Below are 17,811 nucleotides of genomic sequence, written 5' to 3' on the forward strand. Positions count from 1 at the left end.
TTGAATATTCCAATGGCTTTGCTGAAAAAGTGTTAATGCCAAAAAGTCAAGACCAGCACAGCAGGAAAACATAAAAGTGGCAGTGTGGAAGATGAACTGCAGCATTTAACAAAGCTAAGAGCTTAAATACAATGCAAAAGAAGCCATAAGCTGCACTGTTAAACTTTAGAAGTACTTGAAGAAGCAGTAAACATATTATAATACATCATATAATATTAGTTTTAGTAGTACTTGTCTAATCTCCTCCAGGGTCCCACTACCTCCCACTCCCTCAGATCCTCTTCTTCCATACACCTGTCTGTCCCCTCTGCCCGCCTCACTACCATGTGGAGTAGAGCATTCAGCTGCTCTGCTCCCCGTCTCTGGAATGCACTACCACCCCAACTCAGAAATATTGACTCATTCCCCCATTTCAAATCGGAACTCAAAACCCATCTGTTTAAAACTGCATATTCCATTTAAATGTCAATTACTCTGCCTATTTCTGCTATTTTTAATGTTGTTGTATTCTTTATTTTTGCTGTTTTTAAATGTAATTTGTACGGTGTAGCAGCAGGTGCAGTAGTAATAGCAGCACTAGTAGTGGTAGTAGTTGTGTAGTAGTGCTCTTAGTCTTTTAATGAGACGAGTTGACTGGGGACGGCGTGACTTTTTTACAGATTTTTCCAGGCTTCGTTCCCTGACAACCCCACTTTATTTCCTGTTTTTTCAGGTTCTCAGTGGTTCATTTCTCTGTCAAGCCTTACGGACTCACAGAAATCTACAGAAATACAGGCTTCCCCCCCCTTTTTTTAATTATTTATTTTTCATCCCCTGTTTTCCAAACGACAAGCCGACTGCATCCGTCTCTACCGGTCACGTCTCCCACGGTTATGTGGGGGCGCGAGGTCCAGGAGGGGTATGCAAATCTGCCTCTCGTCCAGTCCAACAGGCCAGGGGCGGAGCAAGGGATGTGTCTCAGGGGGGGCGGAAACTGATTGGGGGGCCCCCTGTTATTAATATTTTGCAGTGCAATAAAATATAACAATAAAAAGTAACCAATAGCAACCTCTATTGTGAACAGCACATATTAGCCAATAATAAATGTGTTCAGTCATCATAGCCCATAATGTGCAAACAAAATGTAGGCCAGTAGGCTCGCATTCAGCATTCATTAGAATCTCTCACACACAGTATACTGTAGGCCTACACAAATCCATGCATAAAATGGGTTTAATGATCTGTCCATTTACCAAATACATTATATTCAAATTTAACGAAGAGGTCATAAGCCCCCCAAAATGAAGTTAAAGACAGTAGCCTATAGTCATCCTAACAGTGATGTTAGGATGAACAAACATAGGCCTATATAACAATTCTTTCAACAATAATTTGTTGAAAGAGCTACACACGCGAACCAAGCTCCCATGAAAAAAAAACACTCACGCGTGACGCACACTGCAGTAGGCCACCTACAGCCAGCATGCTACAATTGAACTCAAATTCCATTAGAATATAATCATTTTCTTTGCCGAACTGACATGTATTGGGATATTCAAAACCAGCAAACTCATAGCCTACACACAGGTCAAAACACAAACACATTATTTAACTTTAGTTTTACAAAGGCAGAATATAGGCTATGCAGACATGAAACATAGGCCACAACAAATGCCCTTATTGCCTATTTAAATCATCATCTGTCTGTTCTTATCGTTAGCAAATCTGGCGATTACTTTGTTAATGTCAATCTCGACGTCCCTCTCGATGCACAGCAGTGCTAAGTTGGACAGCCGTTCCTCTCCCATGCTTGATCGCAAGAAACTATTTTCAGACGGCTGAACGTCCTCTCTGCCATAGAACTGCTTATCGGAATTGTCAAGTAAATGCGATAGAGAATGGAAAGGTTGGGGAAAGCACGGTCCATGTCATTGTCAATGAGAAGGTAGGATGGTGTGTGTGTTTAGTTCATGTTTTTCCATGCTCAGCTCACGGTACATAGTAGCCTACGAAATTTAACAAATTCGTCAACCACATCATCTATGGAGGACCAAACCTGCCATATTTACAAATGAATGAATGAATAAATAAATTTCCACATACATGCATTTAGACAGAAATAAACGAATATATGTATTAATTAATGCACAATTGTCAATCAATAGTTACATATATTATACATTTATGTATGTATTCATTTATTGATTTATTGATTTATTTATTCATTCATTTTTTCATTTATTGATTGATATATTCATTGATTTATTTATTCATTCATTTATTCATTTATTTATTCATTCATTCATTATTCCCAATATGATAATGAGAGGAGGCCAGTAGGCGTGGAAACTGACGTTCAGACATTGCAATCAATCCAGAGCCATAGATTCAATCTAGCTAACGCCTGGGACACACTGTGTGGTCAAGCAGACAAGGAGTCAGCGTCTTTGGGACGAAAGTGCACGAGGTCTTTACTTGGAATAAACAAGGTTTAACAAAAACAAGGGTCAGGAAACAAAGGTCAGACGCCACACGGCCATAACATGAAAGAATAAGACTCCACAACGAAGTGGAAAACATCTCGGCTTATATAGCCGTCCTAATTAGTCCCAACATAAAACAGGTAAAACATAAAACGCACTAGAACTCCGGTGACGCAGACCGGCGCACCGTCGCCGTGCGCTCCGTGACAGTACCCCCCATTTGAGGGGCATCTCCAGATGCCTGCTGCAACCGCCGGCGCGGACGACCCCGCGGGCGTGGCGCCGGTCGATCAGGTCGGCGCTGATGAAACTCCGACACCAGCAACGGGTCCAGAACGTCCACCGCGGCCTCCCAGGACCTCTCCTCTGGGCCATAACCCTCCCAATCCACCAAGTACTGCAGACGCCCCCCTCTCCTGCGTGAGTCGATCAACTCCCTGACAATGTGTGCCGGGGACCCCTCCACCATGATAGCAGGCGGAGGGTTGTCCGATCCAGAGGGATCAGACAGCTGGAGCGGACCTCGAACCATGGGCCTAAGGAGGGAGACATGAAAAGAGGGTGAGATGCGATACTGCGCCGGCAATTGGAGTCTGTAAGTCACCCTGTTGATCCTCTTCAGGATCCGGAACGGTCCGATGAACCGGGGGCTCAGCTTTCTGCAGGGAAGTCGTAGCTTTATATCCCTGGTGGAGAGCCATACTCTCTGTCCAGGATGATAGACGGGTGCCGCCCGGCGATGTCTGTCTGCCTGAGCCTTTTGCCTCTCCTTGGCCCGTTCCAAATGGCGACGAGTCTCAGTCCAGACGCGACCACTTCTCTCGAACCACTCGTTGACTGCGGGGACGTTCTCGAGTGCCTCGTTCCAGGTAAACAGGGGGGGTTGGTAACCGAGAACACACTGAAAAGGCGTGAGACCAGAGGACGAGTGCCTTAAGGAGTTTTGAGCGTACTCCGCCCATGGTAGAAACTGACACCAGTCCCCTTGGCGGTCTCCGTAGTAGCTGCGGAGATGACGCCCCAACTCTTGGTTAAGCCTTTCGACCTGCCCGTTGGCTTGTGGATGGTAGCCTGAAGTCAGACTCACTGTGACCCCGATCCTCTCCATGAATGCTCTCCATACCTGAGAGGTGAATTGTGGTCCTCGGTCTGTCACTATGTCCTCTAGTAAGCCGTAATGTCGGAACACATGCTTGAACAGCGCCTCCGCTGTCTGGAAAGCAGTGGGGATGCCAGGTAGGGGCACAAGACAACAAGACTTAGAAAACCGATCCACTATAACCAAGATGGTAGTATTACCTTCGGATATGGGGAGGTCCGTGACAAAGTCCACAGAGATGAGACCAGGGACGTTGCGGCACAGGCAGTGGTTCGAGAGTCCCTGTGGGTAGATGGCGTGGTACCTTGGCCTGCGCACACACAGGACATGACGAAACAAACTCCTGGACCTCCCGATGGAGGGACGGCCACCAATAGCGGGAGGACAAGAGCTGTTGGGTCCGGGTGACACCCGGATGGCCCGTAGCGGGAGCGGAATGGGCCCAATTAACAATCTTGGTGCGCACTGACCTGGGGACATAGGTTCTTCCTGGTGGGCACCCCTCTGGTTCGGGGTCTTGCCCTTCTGCCTCTTCTATCTCCCGGTCTAGATCCCAACGAATGGGAGCGACCAAACAGGTCGGTGGAATGATGGTCACTGGTGAAGCAGGAGCCTCTCCATCGTAGATCCTTGACAGCGCATCAGCCTTGATGTTCTTCGACCCTGGGCGATAGGTACTGATGAAGCGAAATCGAGTAAAAAACATCGCCCACCTGGCCTGACGTGGGTTGAGGCGTCGTGCTTTCTTGATGTACTCCAGGTTCCGATGATCCGTATAAACCACGAAGGGCTGTGCTGCTCCCTCTAGCCAGTGGCGCCACTCCTCCAGAGCCAACTTGATGGCCAGTAACTCCCTGTTTCCAACATTGTAATTGCATTCCGCCTGGTTGAGCTTACGAGAAAAAAAAGCACATGGATGTAACATGGATTGCAAACCCCAGGAACCGCTGCAACTCCTTGATCGTCTTGGGAGTGGGCCACCCCAGTACAGCTTGTACCTTGCCCTCCTCCATCTGCGCACCGTCGGGGCTCAAGACATACCCTAGGAAAGACACTGAATCCTGGTGGAAAACACATTTCTCGACCTTTACAAAAAGACGGTGGGACAACAACCGAGATAACACCGCCCGAACGTGACCAACGTGTTCCTCAAAGCTGGCAGAGTAGACCAGGATGTCATCGATGTAAACCACAACGAACCGATGGAGCATGTCACGCAGAACCTCGTTCACAAATGCTTGGAAGACTGATGGGGCATTGGCCAACCCAAACGGCATGACCAGATACTCGTAGTGACCAGTAGTGGTGGAAAATGCAGTCTTCCATTCGTCGCCCTCCCGGATCCGTATCAGGTTGTAGGCACTGCGTAGATCTAATTTTGTGTAGCACCGGGCTCCTCGTAGCTGTTCCAGGGCCGCCGGCACCAACGGCAAAGGATAGCGATACTTTACGGTGACCTCGTTCAGTCCCCTGTAATCGATGCAGGGGCGTAATCCACCATCCTTCTTCTCCACAAAGAAGAACCCTGCGGACGCGGGGGAGGTGGAAGGCCTAATGAACCCCTGTCGTGTAGCCTCCTCAATGTACTCCTCCATGGCTGCAGTCTCGGGTAAGGAGAGAGGGTACACACGGGAATAGGGCGGCATTGTTCCTGTCAGCAAGTCGAGTGCACAGTCACAAGACCTATGTGGAGGAAGCTCAGCAGCTTTGGCCCTGCTAAAGACCTCTGCGAGATCTTGGTATTGGGGTGGCACAGATGACGGAAGCTGGGCCGGGGGTTTAGCAAGTGCTGTTACGCTACACTGCATCGGAACACATCTCTTGGTGCATGTGGGTGACCATGACAACACCCTCTGGCTCTACCACGACAGAAGGGGGTCATGTTTGCGTAACCAGGGAAGCCCAAGAATGAGTTGATGACTTGGTGCGTTGATCACAAAGAGAGACAAGCGTTCTGTATGTGTTCCACCACACGTCATGGTGAGCATGTTGGTTCTTTCCGTTACCTGTCCAGAACCTAATGGTTGACCATTGAGAGTGCTCACCAACAGTGGCGGTACACAGGCTGTGGTGGGTATATTCAGGGCTTGAACATCAATAAAACTCCCTGCGGCACCAGAATCTATCATGGCTACCACGGAACATGACGACTGTTCCCACCTCAGTTCAACAGTAATTGAGAACGATTCAGAAGGTAAGTTCTGTAAAGAGGTACTCACATAGGGCACGGCAGGCTCCCCACCTCTAGTCGGACGGAGTTGACACTGGGATCTGTAGTGGCCCGCCTCGCCACAGTACAGGCACAGTCCCCTCCTCATCCTGCGTTGCCTCTACTGGGGAGTGATGTGGGTCTCACCGACCTCCATGGGCTCAGGAGCCGATGTTGGAAAGGCAGACGGGAATTGCTGCCTGGGCGTTGAATGGGATGAGAGACGCTGCTTAGGCCCTCTCTCTCTGAGCAAGTTATCCAGCCGTATGGCAAGCGCGATGAGCTGGTCAAGAGTGAGGTCATCGTCTCTGCAGGTCAGCTCAACTTTAAGGTCCTCCCTTAATCCCTGTCGGAAAACCACCAACAACGAGCCCTCGTTCCACCCGCTGCTGGCTGCGACAGTCCGAAAAGACAACACGTACTCCGCAGCCGTCTTGTCTCCCTGCCGTAGTTTCAGCAAACGTTCGCCGGCCCCCTGGCCCTCCTTAGGGTGATTAAACACTGCCCGAAACCGTTCCGTGAACAGGGCATAGTCATCTGTCTCCGGACCCTGTTGTTCCCATACAGCCGTTGCCCACTCAAGCGCTTTGCCAGTCAGTAAAGAAATGAGGAAAGCCACCCTTGCTGTCTCGGAACGAGACTGACCGGAGTCCTGTGAGAGGTATAACGCGCATTGCAGGAGGAAACCTCTACATCCCTCCGGTGAGCCGCCATATCTCTCCGGTAGAGCTATTCGGTTCTCCCTGTGTAAGGGTGGCGCCGGCCGTTCCTCCTCAAGAAATCCTGTGTCGGGCTGCGCTGGCGTATCGAGTCGCTGGAGCAGCGTGCTCCCCATAGCTGTGTTCAGCTGGTTAATCTGTTCCTGCTGTTGACCTAACAGCTGTCCTTGTGACCTGATAGCATGGCCCATGTCGAGATCCTCGGCTTCATCCATCCTTAGTGGTGGAGTCTTCTGTGGTCAAGCAGACAAGGAGTCAGCGTCTTTGGGACGAAAGTGCACGAGGTCTTTACTTGGAATAAACAAGGTTTAACAAAAACAAGGGTCAGGAAACAAAGGTCAGACGCCACACGGCCATAACATGAAAGAATAAGACTCCACAACGAAGTGGAAAACATCTCGGCTTATATAGCCGTCCTAATTAGTCCCAACATAAAACAGGTGCGCACTAGAACTCCGGTGACGCAGACCGGCGCACCGTCGCCGTGCGCTCCGTGACACACTGGCTGCGAAGCGGATATCGTTTTTATGGACAACATAGTCTACATGGCCAGGCTGGCCAACCTCGTTGAAAACAAAGATTTAATTCACCATATGATATTTGGATAAACAAACATGTTATAAAGAATTTACTACGTTAGTTGTGGGCTATCACTTAACACCCAACTTCACTACGCTGACCAGCCAACCATGTGTTTACCCCGATAAAAACGATATCCGATCAATTCTCAAAATGTAAACATTTAAAAATACAAAATCCTGATTGTTGATTGTCAAACCAAAATTTTTGTCCTGTGTGTAAGAGCGAGATAGACGATCTGTCATAGCCCCCAATCAAGCAGAAGAGAAATTTGTGAAGATTGACGACACAAAGTTAATCATCGAAGATGAAATGTAGCTTAGTCCTACATGGAGTTGTATGCCCCACAGCACGTATTTTACAAAGACTACGGCAACAAAAGCCAAACATTGCCACGTTATGCTGGGAATGGGATGCTGTTGCAACGGTTGTTGGATCAACAAGTTGCCTAATTAGCCTGTAGCCTAAGCCATGTTTATGTACCATGTCAGCTTTACATGCATAAAAGGAAAGCTCAGAGAAGGTGAAAGGCTTGGTGACCGGCGTGGAGAAATGCGTGTCTAGTGTGAACAGCATTGCGTCATTCGTAGCAGATTGTGGCGCTTCAGGGCGCATCACAGCCAGTGTGTCCCAGGCGTTAGCTAGATTGAATCTATGGCTCTGGATTGATTGCAATGTCTGAACGTCAGTTTCCACGCCTACTGGCCTCCTCTCATTATCATATTGGGAACAATGAATGAATAAATAAATAAATAAATAAATAAATAAATGAATGAATAAATAAATGAATAAATCAATCAATAAATCAATCAATAAATGAATACATACATAAATGTAAAATATATGTAACTATTGATTGACAATTGTGCATTAATTAATACATATATTCATTTATTTCTGTCTAAATGCATGGATGTGGACATTTATTTATTCATTCATTCATTTGTAAATATGGCAGGTTTGGTCCTCCATAATCATCGGCCTTAGACAGATCCTCCGAATAGAACTCCGCAAGCGCTCTAACTTTCCGAGCAGCATCAGGGTGACAAAAATGTTTCGGAAAATGTAGGCCTATATATTTTTTTTAAAAGTGTGTACCATGGATACAATCAACGTTTTGTTGCCAAAGAGAAATTATGAAAAAAAAATACATAGATCGGGGGCCCCCTTGGGTGCGGGGCCTAGGGTTTTCGCCGCCCCCGCCGACTCAGCTGTACAACACCTTTACAACATATTATTCCAGACACTAGAATCAGATGTACAACACCTTTACAACATATTATTTCAGACACTAACATCAGCTGTACAACACCTTTACAACATATTATTCCACACACTAGAATCAGTTGTACAACACCTTTACAACATATTATCTCAGACACTAAAATCAGCTGTACAACACCTTTACAACATATTATTCCAGACACTAAAATCAGCTGTACAACACCTTTACAACATATTATTCCAGACACTAGAATCAGATGTACAACACCTTTACAACATATTATTCCAGACACTAGAATCAGCTGTACAACACCTTTACAACATATTATTTCAGACACTAAAATCAGCTGTACAACACCTTTACAACATATTATCTCAGACACTAAAATCAGCTGTACAACACCTTTACAACATATTATTCCAGACACTAGAATCAGCTGTACAATACCTTTACAACATATTATTCCAGACACTAGAATTAGCTGTACAACACCTTTACAACATATTATTTCATATTATTGTGGGGAATTCCTCATAGCAACGGAGGATTTTCTATAAGGCGGTGCGTGCCTGCTGTTGTCCGTCTACTTTCACACGTTTTTCCAATTGTAAATGCAGAAGTAAAACTGGATGTTACAGTTTTTCACAATTGTTAACACAAAAAAAGCTAAAATAACAATTTTCACAACCTTCACTTCATGTACCAATTGCTCGACCCAATTTGGCACTACTTCACACTCCCTTATCTGCATTAGACTCTGACTTTCCTTGTTTACACACTGATGTCAATTACACATCACCTTGTTGTCAAAACACTACACACAATGTTCAGTTGTTGCACACACTTCTCAAGTAAAATCTCAAAGCATCAACCTACAACACACAACTATTCAAATCTCTAAACACTCAGGTCTGGTGAGCAATTTGCAATTAGGACTGCGCCAAACATGCTTTTTTGGTGAACAATGGAGAACTTAGAACATATTGACAACCAGAGAAGGAGTAAGTAAGAGTGAGAGGAGGAAGAGGAGGACAAGAAGGAGGGGGACAAGGGGGAGGAGTAGCAGGTAGAGGAGTAGGAGCACAGAGAGAAGGAAGAGGAGGAGGAAGAGTAGAAGGAGGAGGACATAGATGAAGAGGAGGAGGAGGACAAGGAGGAGGAAGAGCAGTATAAGGACAAGGAGAAGAAGAAGGAGGAGGAGGAGAAAGAAGGAGAACGGTCATCTCTAATGGGATTTGGGCCACTGTGGTAGACCATGTGCTCAACCATGGTTTGAGAATGAGGGAGGCTGGCCAGAGGGTCCAACCAAATCTCAGCTGCTTCACAGTTGCTGCCATCATTAGAACCTTCAGGATGGAGAACAGGTACAAAATCAATTTTTCTTGTGTACTGTAATACTGCATATCAATAGAATACAGTGTGCTCACAGTATTTGTATTTTGTAGGACTGAAAGAGAACCACACCGTGGAGGAAGAACACATGCTTTCACAGCCGAACAGGAGACTGAAATTGTAAATATGGTTTGTGAGAACAACGCTATTACACTCCGACAAATACAAACTAGGATCCTGGCTGACCATGCTACATTCAGGAACGTCCAGACCGTCAGCCTGTTCTCTGTGTGTACTTAAATACGTCCCATGTGATGACGGACAGATCTGTTTTAAAAGTTCAGGGGTGTAATTTGTTGGATATGAAAGGTGTAGAACAGACAAAGGAAATCAGATTTTCCTGGGAACCCTCTCGTTGCTGCTCCGTGCTGTTTTTGGACTTTGAAGAAGTTGAATTTGGACATAGAATATGATCAGAACTTAGTATCCACAACAGTCTCTGTCAGTTGTGTGTCTATGTAAACTGCAAAGGTAGCCCACATGACCTCAACTTTCTTACTATGATTGCCTCAATGCATTTCATTAAAACATACAACAGAGCTGAAAGCGGTAATTTAGGTGGGGGGGGGGGGGGTGAGGGTTGGGGAGTGTTTCTTTCACGGGTGTGATTGTCTTTTTCAACTGATACCGTCTGGCACTTTTGGCCTTGTTTGAACACACACTGGAGCCCCGTCTTGTAATGTTTCTAATATATATTAAAGAAAATTGGGTCCATCAAAGATGTATTAACTAGCAAACTCGGTCAACATGTGCCTCCAGTTTGGTGTGTGTCTTCTACTAAAGAACCTGCTGCTATGTCGTCAAGATTGTAGGCCTACAGATCACAGGAAGAATTTTAAACAAAAGCTAGTCGTTGCTGCCCTCTGGTGTTCGGAAAGTAATAACACCCCCAATCATTACACATCTCTCCCCCTCTCTCTCTTTTTCACTTGTGCCAGTATGCATAATACGGCCGATCAAACAAATGAGTAGGCTAAATGGCTCGTTATACCGTTTGTGTTATATGGTTATTCCGTAATTCCAAAATGAAACAAAACAACGGAAACCACGCATTTCCCCATCATCTGGTTCTGACATCCAAAATGGACAAATCGATATTACGAGCCCATTTTTCATCTTTTGCAGATATCAGCATAAAGGATATGGAATAATCAAAACAAAGATTAATGGCTCGTTATACCATTTGTGTTATATGGTTATTTCATTATTCCCCAAAAAACGAAACAACCAAAAACAAGCCGTAATACTTAAATGTGTGTTTGAGTTACTAAAATGACAAAACGATATTACGGCCCTATTTTACGTTTGTCAACACGGGTTGCAAAATAGAAAAACCAATGGCCACAAGGTACACGGACTCATTAGCATACATTGTTGGTCCGGACCATTGTTGATATCCAGAATTGAATTCTTGATATCCAGAATTCGAATTCTTGATATGCAAAATGCAATTCTTGATATCAAAAATTCGAATTGTTGATATCAAGAATTCATTGGTTAAATGATAAAACGGATTGCCATAAAACAGTGACGTCATACCAAATGCCGGATGGAGGTTCAGGACCGCAAGAATGAAAAAAAGAAAGAAAAAAAGGACCGCAAGAATGGAACAACATGGGCGTGTCGCGGGCGACTCGTTTCTCTACATTGAAAAGGAAAGCCATTCTTTAATCTACACCCCATTTGAAATAGTTTTTCTTTGCCATCCCAGTTTTGTGCGTAATGCTTTTAGCATAATTTTCCTCTTGGACTTCTTGAATGCACCCCAAACGTGAACGCGTTGATCAAAAATTAATTTAATTGGATGTTGTGAGAGAATCCTTTCGTTCACCAAGCGGGTGTGATTCATTTGACTAGTTAAAAAAATATGTTAGTTTATATTTTGGCATATAACACATAATCGTATTCGGTTTGTGAAGGAAATCGGTAACTGGAATGTAACACATGGCAGCAGTTAGCGTCTGCAAGCCGCTCTGTCATCCGTGCGCTTACGATGAGAAATTCAAAGGTAAACTCATCCTTACTTGATGGTCGTATATTCCAGTCATGCAAACGATGACAATTAAATATGGACAGTTGGCTGTATTGAAGTTACTTTGTAAATGCACAATGTCATTTTGACATTGTGCATGTGTGCATCGGTTTCATTACAACCCAATCTTTTCCTTCCTCATCACCTGGCTGAATTAGAGTAATAGGTCAAGGTGGATGCGATGGGATTTGTTGTGGAGGGGAGATGGCGGGGAAAGAATGTTTTATATGTGGCTTGAGGTGTGGTTCTGTTATTCTGGTCAGTTGAGCTGCACGTGAAGAGGCCTTTGGTGCCGGTCCAGCTCAGCCCGCAGCAGGTGGGTCTTGAGATGTTGTGTCTCTGTGGACAGCTGGACCTGCTCATCAGAGCACAGGTACACCAGGTAAGGTTGACTTATGCTGGGTACACACAAAATATTTTTTACATCATTTAAGATTTTTAAAATGTGAGAGACCACAAACATGAGGACAAAAAAATCCTAGATTGGACTGTTTTGCTACTATAGTGTGTGGTGTTTGTCCTCGGGGTTCCCCCCACACATCAGGATTTCGGATCGTAAATATTCAATATTTACGATTCGCGATCGGGGCGGCTCCGACGTTCTTCTGAGCAAGTTCGGTCACTCTTAAAGGAGACATGACATGCTGTTTTTGGATGCTTTTATATAGGCCTTAGTGGTCCCCTAATACTGTATCAGAAGTCTCTTTCCCGAAATTCAGCCTTGGTGCAGAATTACAGCCACTACTAGCAGTCCCACAAGGAGCTTTCCTCAGAACGCGCTGTTTTGGTGTCTGTAGCTTTAAATGCTAATGAGGAGCGGAGGGGCGGCACCATGCGCTAATGTTTACAATGGATGTATCGCAATGGCTGTAGCCCCGTTGCTGTAAGATGCCTCGAATTTTCCCATTCTCATCTGATAACCCTGGTTTGCAGAGGTACACACTCGGTCATTTCAATGAGGGGAAAGGCGGATATCGCGCGCGCCATAACACCAACAGCAGAACGGTTATCCAAATAACAAAGAAGTGTACAACACTCACGTTACAGCATGTGTATTCACACACATACTTGATGCTATCTACCTTTCCATTAGCGACAGTAACTCAGCTGTTAGCTGCAGAGCTAATGTTACAGCCACATTCTAAGGGTAGCAAGCTAGGTAACCATATACAGTAAAGCTACTTTACTGGGCCAGTTTTGTATTAGCTCAAGTTGAGGAAACAGTCGTGGCTGAAGTGTTTGGCGCAGACATACAAAACAAATGCGCCTACAACAGAAGTTGTGTAGGCGCATTTCCAGAGAAAATAAAATTAAGATACTGGGTCTTCAGAGGCTCGGATGAAGAAACTGTAAAAAGATTTTTGTTTTCCTTTGTACATCCAAACTGAGCAAATGTAATGCTTCATTCGTTTGCAAGCCATGTCTCTCGAGGATAAAAACACTTGCACGGTCGTAGCTCAGTTTCTTATGGGCGGGCCAGATTCTCTGGGCGGGCAAAGCAGAGAGAGGGGAGGTAACCTTCCTCTTTGTTACGTCACAAAGAGGAGATTTTCAAACAGAGCAATTGAGCTTTCATTTTCTGAAAGGCGGAGAAGAACACCCAGGGCTTGGTTTACACCGATCGAAAATTCTAGCCACTGGGGAACCAAAGGCAGGCTAGGGGAACTCATATTAATGTTAAATAACCTCCTAAAGTGAAGTTTTCATGTCATGTCACCTTTAACACACCACACACCAAGGGAAAATCTGATCAAATAATCTGTAGATAATCGGGACAATACCTAGGCTTGTCGGGACATTGTTGGAAGAGGGAAATCGGCCCAAAATCAGACAGATTATCTTTTGGCGTGTACCCAGCATTACAGCAGGGTTCTCCAATCTTGGTCCTCGAGGGCCGCTGTCCTGCATGTTTTAGATGTTTCCCTGCTCCGGCACACCTGTTTCAAATGAATGGGTTGTTATCAATGTGGACCATTCATTTGAATCAGGTGTGCCGGAGCAGGGAAACATCTAAAACATGCAGGACAGCATCCCTCGAGGACCAGGATTGGAGAACCCTGACTTAAAGTAACAACTCTTTGCTTTCGCACCTGGCTGCGTCATGTATCCTGCACAGTCGGAACGTGTTTTACTCTCTTTGTAGTTCCAGGAGCAGCTAAGGCAAGACTGCAGCCCAGAGGAGTCGGACACATTCCAGGTTCAGGGTGAGTGTCTTCATCCCTCTTACCATTTGTTCATCTTCTCTTTCCTCAACTCGTCTTCCTCAATCTTACAGTGATGTTTCTGGAACTGACAGCTGGGGGATGTCTTGTCAGAAGTGTCATGTTTCCTGTCCAGCTGACAGTGTGATGCTGTTTGCTCTGACCACACAGGAAGTGACATAATTGACCAGATGCTCCATTTCCTTGAACATCTGCCTAAGCCTCTACCTCAGCTGGAGGTATCTGTTTTACCTTGAATACAATTTACTTTATTGACATACTGATAAGCAGGCCCAAATGGAATACGCGGGCGCAGAATTACGACGAAAATGTTAAAGTAGAAATCATTGGTCTGAGGCAAAATGTAAATACATTTTTCAACTCATATTACGTCTCTGTTATTAAAACGTTAGCCAAAAATGCTAAAAATTGAAAAGGAAGCACTTATCGACCAAAATTACAGCAAGAGACAGGGCCAGGGAGTTTTCAGGATATCTTTATGAGGATGGATCAATACTTTTTTGCAAAGTCTGTCAGCATCAATCGACCATATTCGGCGTCAAACTGTTGTGGAACATGTTCGGTCCGCAGAAAATGTGAAAAAAATCAGCGTATTATGTTTGGGCCTGCTGATAAGGAATTTTATATATTATTATTTGGGTGAATGTGGATTTTTTTCCAGGACTACCTGGACATAGTAGGGCTGTCTGCAATATTTCCAAGAGTGGAAGTGTTCCTCCTCCAGGGTAGCCCCGTGGACATGCTTGAGAAGCCCCTAATGGATGGTGAGGCCCAAGCTACCCCCACCCATCCTAACCCTACATATCAGGAGGGCTGACATGCTGTTCCGAGTCTGAGACTCCCTCTTAATGAGCATGTGGGACAGTTAGGTTCCAACTAGTTGTAGATTGAGTAATCGCAGGTAAAATAAACTACTGGCGTAAACCCTGACCCTGGTGAGTGTTCTTTTGGCTTGATGGGGTTTGAACTAAAATGGTGTTTGTGTTGCAGAGTACTACTGTCACATCTCCAGGCTGAACCAGCTCCTTGTACTTAGCCAGCAACTGCAGGAGGACATCAAACACCTAGGGAGCCACAAATACATCACTCACCAACTTTCAGTTATCTATGTACCTAAAATATCTTCTCTTCTCATATCCTCTCTTTTCTGATAGTAATATAATCTGTGTCCTAGCCATCTATATGTTTCTGTTTTGTAGCAGGTCATTAGTTCTTTCAAAGGCATCCAGCCCTTGTGGGTACTTAAGAAAGACATTGAGATTAACTTCAAACAGCTGAAGTTGTCATTGGTGACAGAGGAAGGTTCAAGACAAGAGCCCCAGCTGTCTGCACACTATATCAGATGGTGAGATCATTGATTTCATAGACAAAGATTTTTGTTCACTTTTAAAATGTTTATTGATTGAAGTCAGTTTTGAAATGCTTGTACCAATCGTGGTTCCCAGCCTGAGTAATGTCAGACCCCGTCTGTCATTTACTTCCTGACAGGATACTGGAGGTAATGGAGACAATAACGTCCACTGTGTCCTCTCTACCTGAGGAGCTGATGGAAGACCTGAATCCAGCCTTGACCTTCATCTCCCAGCTTTCCTCCTAGTCATCTCACCAACCCTTTTCTTCCTCTCTTCCTACGTATCCTATAGCCTGCATATCCTTGTATCTCCCCTCCACCCCAGTAACCTCAGCCCTTTTCCTCCATAGGCTCTTGTTTTCTGTTGGAACAACAATAAGAACGCTTTTTGTTAGGCACAGGCACCAAATTACCCCTTTCTGATTAGCTGCTGTTTGTGCTCAATAACATGATAGAATCAAAGTTTGAATGTAAAATTTCAAATCATTGCATTGCACACTAATATAAATTATATTCACATGGCTTGGGAAACTGATGATAATGATATTCCAAATGTCCAGTAAAATCTGATATTTTGCATTCAATGAAATGCTTTTTCAAATTAATTATATACATTCATCCTACATTTCAATTGATCGGTGGCAGTAAGGGACCTAGATAATGGAACAGGGGGGCGCTGGCCTGGGTTTGACAGATGGTATATTTATATGTATCAGAGAAGTAAATCATAGACGCTTGTTCGTTGCTAGCTAGCATTTATACACAGGTAATTTTGAATAGCAACTGGTCTCTGCCATTATCAATACACTATGAACCACCAACTGTGTGCATGTGAGATGTGTTTGGCTACTCTATGCTGAATGGTTTAAACACTAGACCTATGGTTAAAAATCATTCCTGCTATGGCACTTTTGGAATACAAGTTGTTTGAATTTATAACAATAAATAACATGCTTGCCCACCAGTTTAGCATCAACTCAAATGTATTCAAAGAAGACATGATGATGACAGACTGATGAAATTGATCTGTAGGCTACTTATTTGATCAGAATTACTGTTTTAAAGTCTACCTTAAAAGTTGAGATTTCAGAATTTGGTTTATTCGCCATGTATGTTATACAAACACAGAATTTACTGTGGCAGTGAGGTGCAAACAATAAACATATACGGATATTAAATTAAGTAAAAGTACAAAAGTTTAACTATTTCTAAGAACTAACAGTCTAAGAATAAAACAATTGAAATATAAAATATATATAAGAATAAGAATGAGCAGCATGAGTGGTCAACATAGTGCAATCAGATACTGAGATAAAGGTGGCTTATGCATAGTGTAATTGCCATTAGTCCTGAAGTCCACAACCAACTCCACTGTCTTAAGAGCATTGAGCTCTAATTTGTTCTGGCTACACCAGGTCACCAGGTTGTCAGCTTCCCACCTATAATCAGACTCGTCCCCGTCAGAGATGAGCCCAATGAGGGTAGTAACTTCAGAAGTTTGACAGACAGGTGACTGAAGGTGCAGCTGTTGGTGTACAGGGAGAAGAGCAGAGGGGAAAGGACGCAGCCCTGGGGAGATCCGGTGCTGATGGACTGGGAGTCAGACTTGGGTTCCCAGCTTAACGCACTGCTTCCTGTCAGACAGGAAGTCTGTGATCCACCTGCAGGTGGAGTCGGGCATGTTCAGCTGGGAGAGCTTGTCCTGAAGCAGGGCAGGGATGATGGTGTTGAAGGCAGAGCTGAAATCCACAAACAGGATCCTGGCGTAGGATGCTGGGGAGTCCAGGTGCTGTAAGGTAAAGTGGAAGGCCATGTTAACGGCGTCATCGACAGACCTGTTGGGTCTGTAGGCAAACTGCATACGGTCCAGGAAAGGGTCTGTGATGGATTTGAGGTGTGCCAACACCAGGCGCTCAAAAGACTTCATTACCACAGAGGTCAGGGCGACGGGTCTGTAGTCATTGAGTCCTGTTGGCCTTGGCTTTTTGGGCACAGGGATGATGGTGGAGGACTTGAGATAGGCTGGCACATGGCATGTCTCCAGGGAGGTGTTAACCCTTGTGCTGCCTTCGGGTAACATGACCCAAAGGTTCATAACGAATCATCGTTATGTCTGATGTAGGCCTTTATGTCAGGGTAACATTACTAGAGTTCTACCACGCCTCATAACAAATGAATACACCCAGCACACATCTGTCTAATAATGCCAGGAATCTGTGTGTGTGGGGGGACACATCCCCCCCCAATATTCAAATCTGGACAAAATGTCCCCCCCAATATATTGATATAAAAATATAAATGTGCTATGCTACGACAGGCAACCACGCACGCTGTCGAAATGATCTTTTAAAAAAAGTATTCGTCCCCCCAAATGTTGACTCCATGGCTACGGCCTTGCTATAGGCTACACTACATTTAGCTGAGCTCCACTAAGCACTTGAACAACTGATCTCACAGCAGGGTTTTCTTTATGGATGAAATGCTGATTAGCTAACTAAAAGACACATTTTAAGGTGGATAC

The 17,811-nt window shown here is 44.8% G+C and overlaps 1 protein-coding gene across 3 annotated transcripts; it reads left to right on the forward strand.

Moving 5' to 3' along the window:
- The first annotated feature begins 11,255 nt into the window (after positions 1-11,255).
- Positions 11,256-16,225, forward strand: si:ch211-218d20.15 (uncharacterized). Of its 3 annotated transcripts, none has more exons than XM_062456149.1 (8): positions 11,256-11,693; positions 11,981-12,099; positions 13,861-13,921; positions 14,090-14,157; positions 14,601-14,703; positions 14,930-15,048; positions 15,142-15,284; positions 15,428-16,225. In XM_062456149.1, the coding sequence occupies exons 1-8, from the start codon at positions 11,630-11,632 to the stop codon at positions 15,534-15,536; spliced, it is 786 nt and encodes a 261-aa protein (XP_062312133.1). In that variant the 5' UTR covers positions 11,256-11,629; the 3' UTR covers positions 15,537-16,225. The 3 variants fall into 3 exon arrangements, with proteins under 3 accessions (XP_062312133.1, XP_062312134.1, XP_062312132.1); XM_062456150.1 differs by having other exon boundaries at positions 11,257-11,693; positions 11,981-12,090; positions 15,139-15,284; positions 15,428-16,223; XM_062456148.1 differs by having other exon boundaries at positions 11,257-11,693; positions 15,139-15,284; positions 15,428-16,222.
- The last annotated feature ends 1,586 nt before the right edge of the window (positions 16,226-17,811 follow it).

This window comes from Osmerus eperlanus, chromosome 3, assembly GCF_963692335.1.
Source record: "Osmerus eperlanus chromosome 3, fOsmEpe2.1, whole genome shotgun sequence".
NCBI lineage: Eukaryota > Metazoa > Chordata > Actinopteri > Osmeriformes > Osmeridae > Osmerus > Osmerus eperlanus.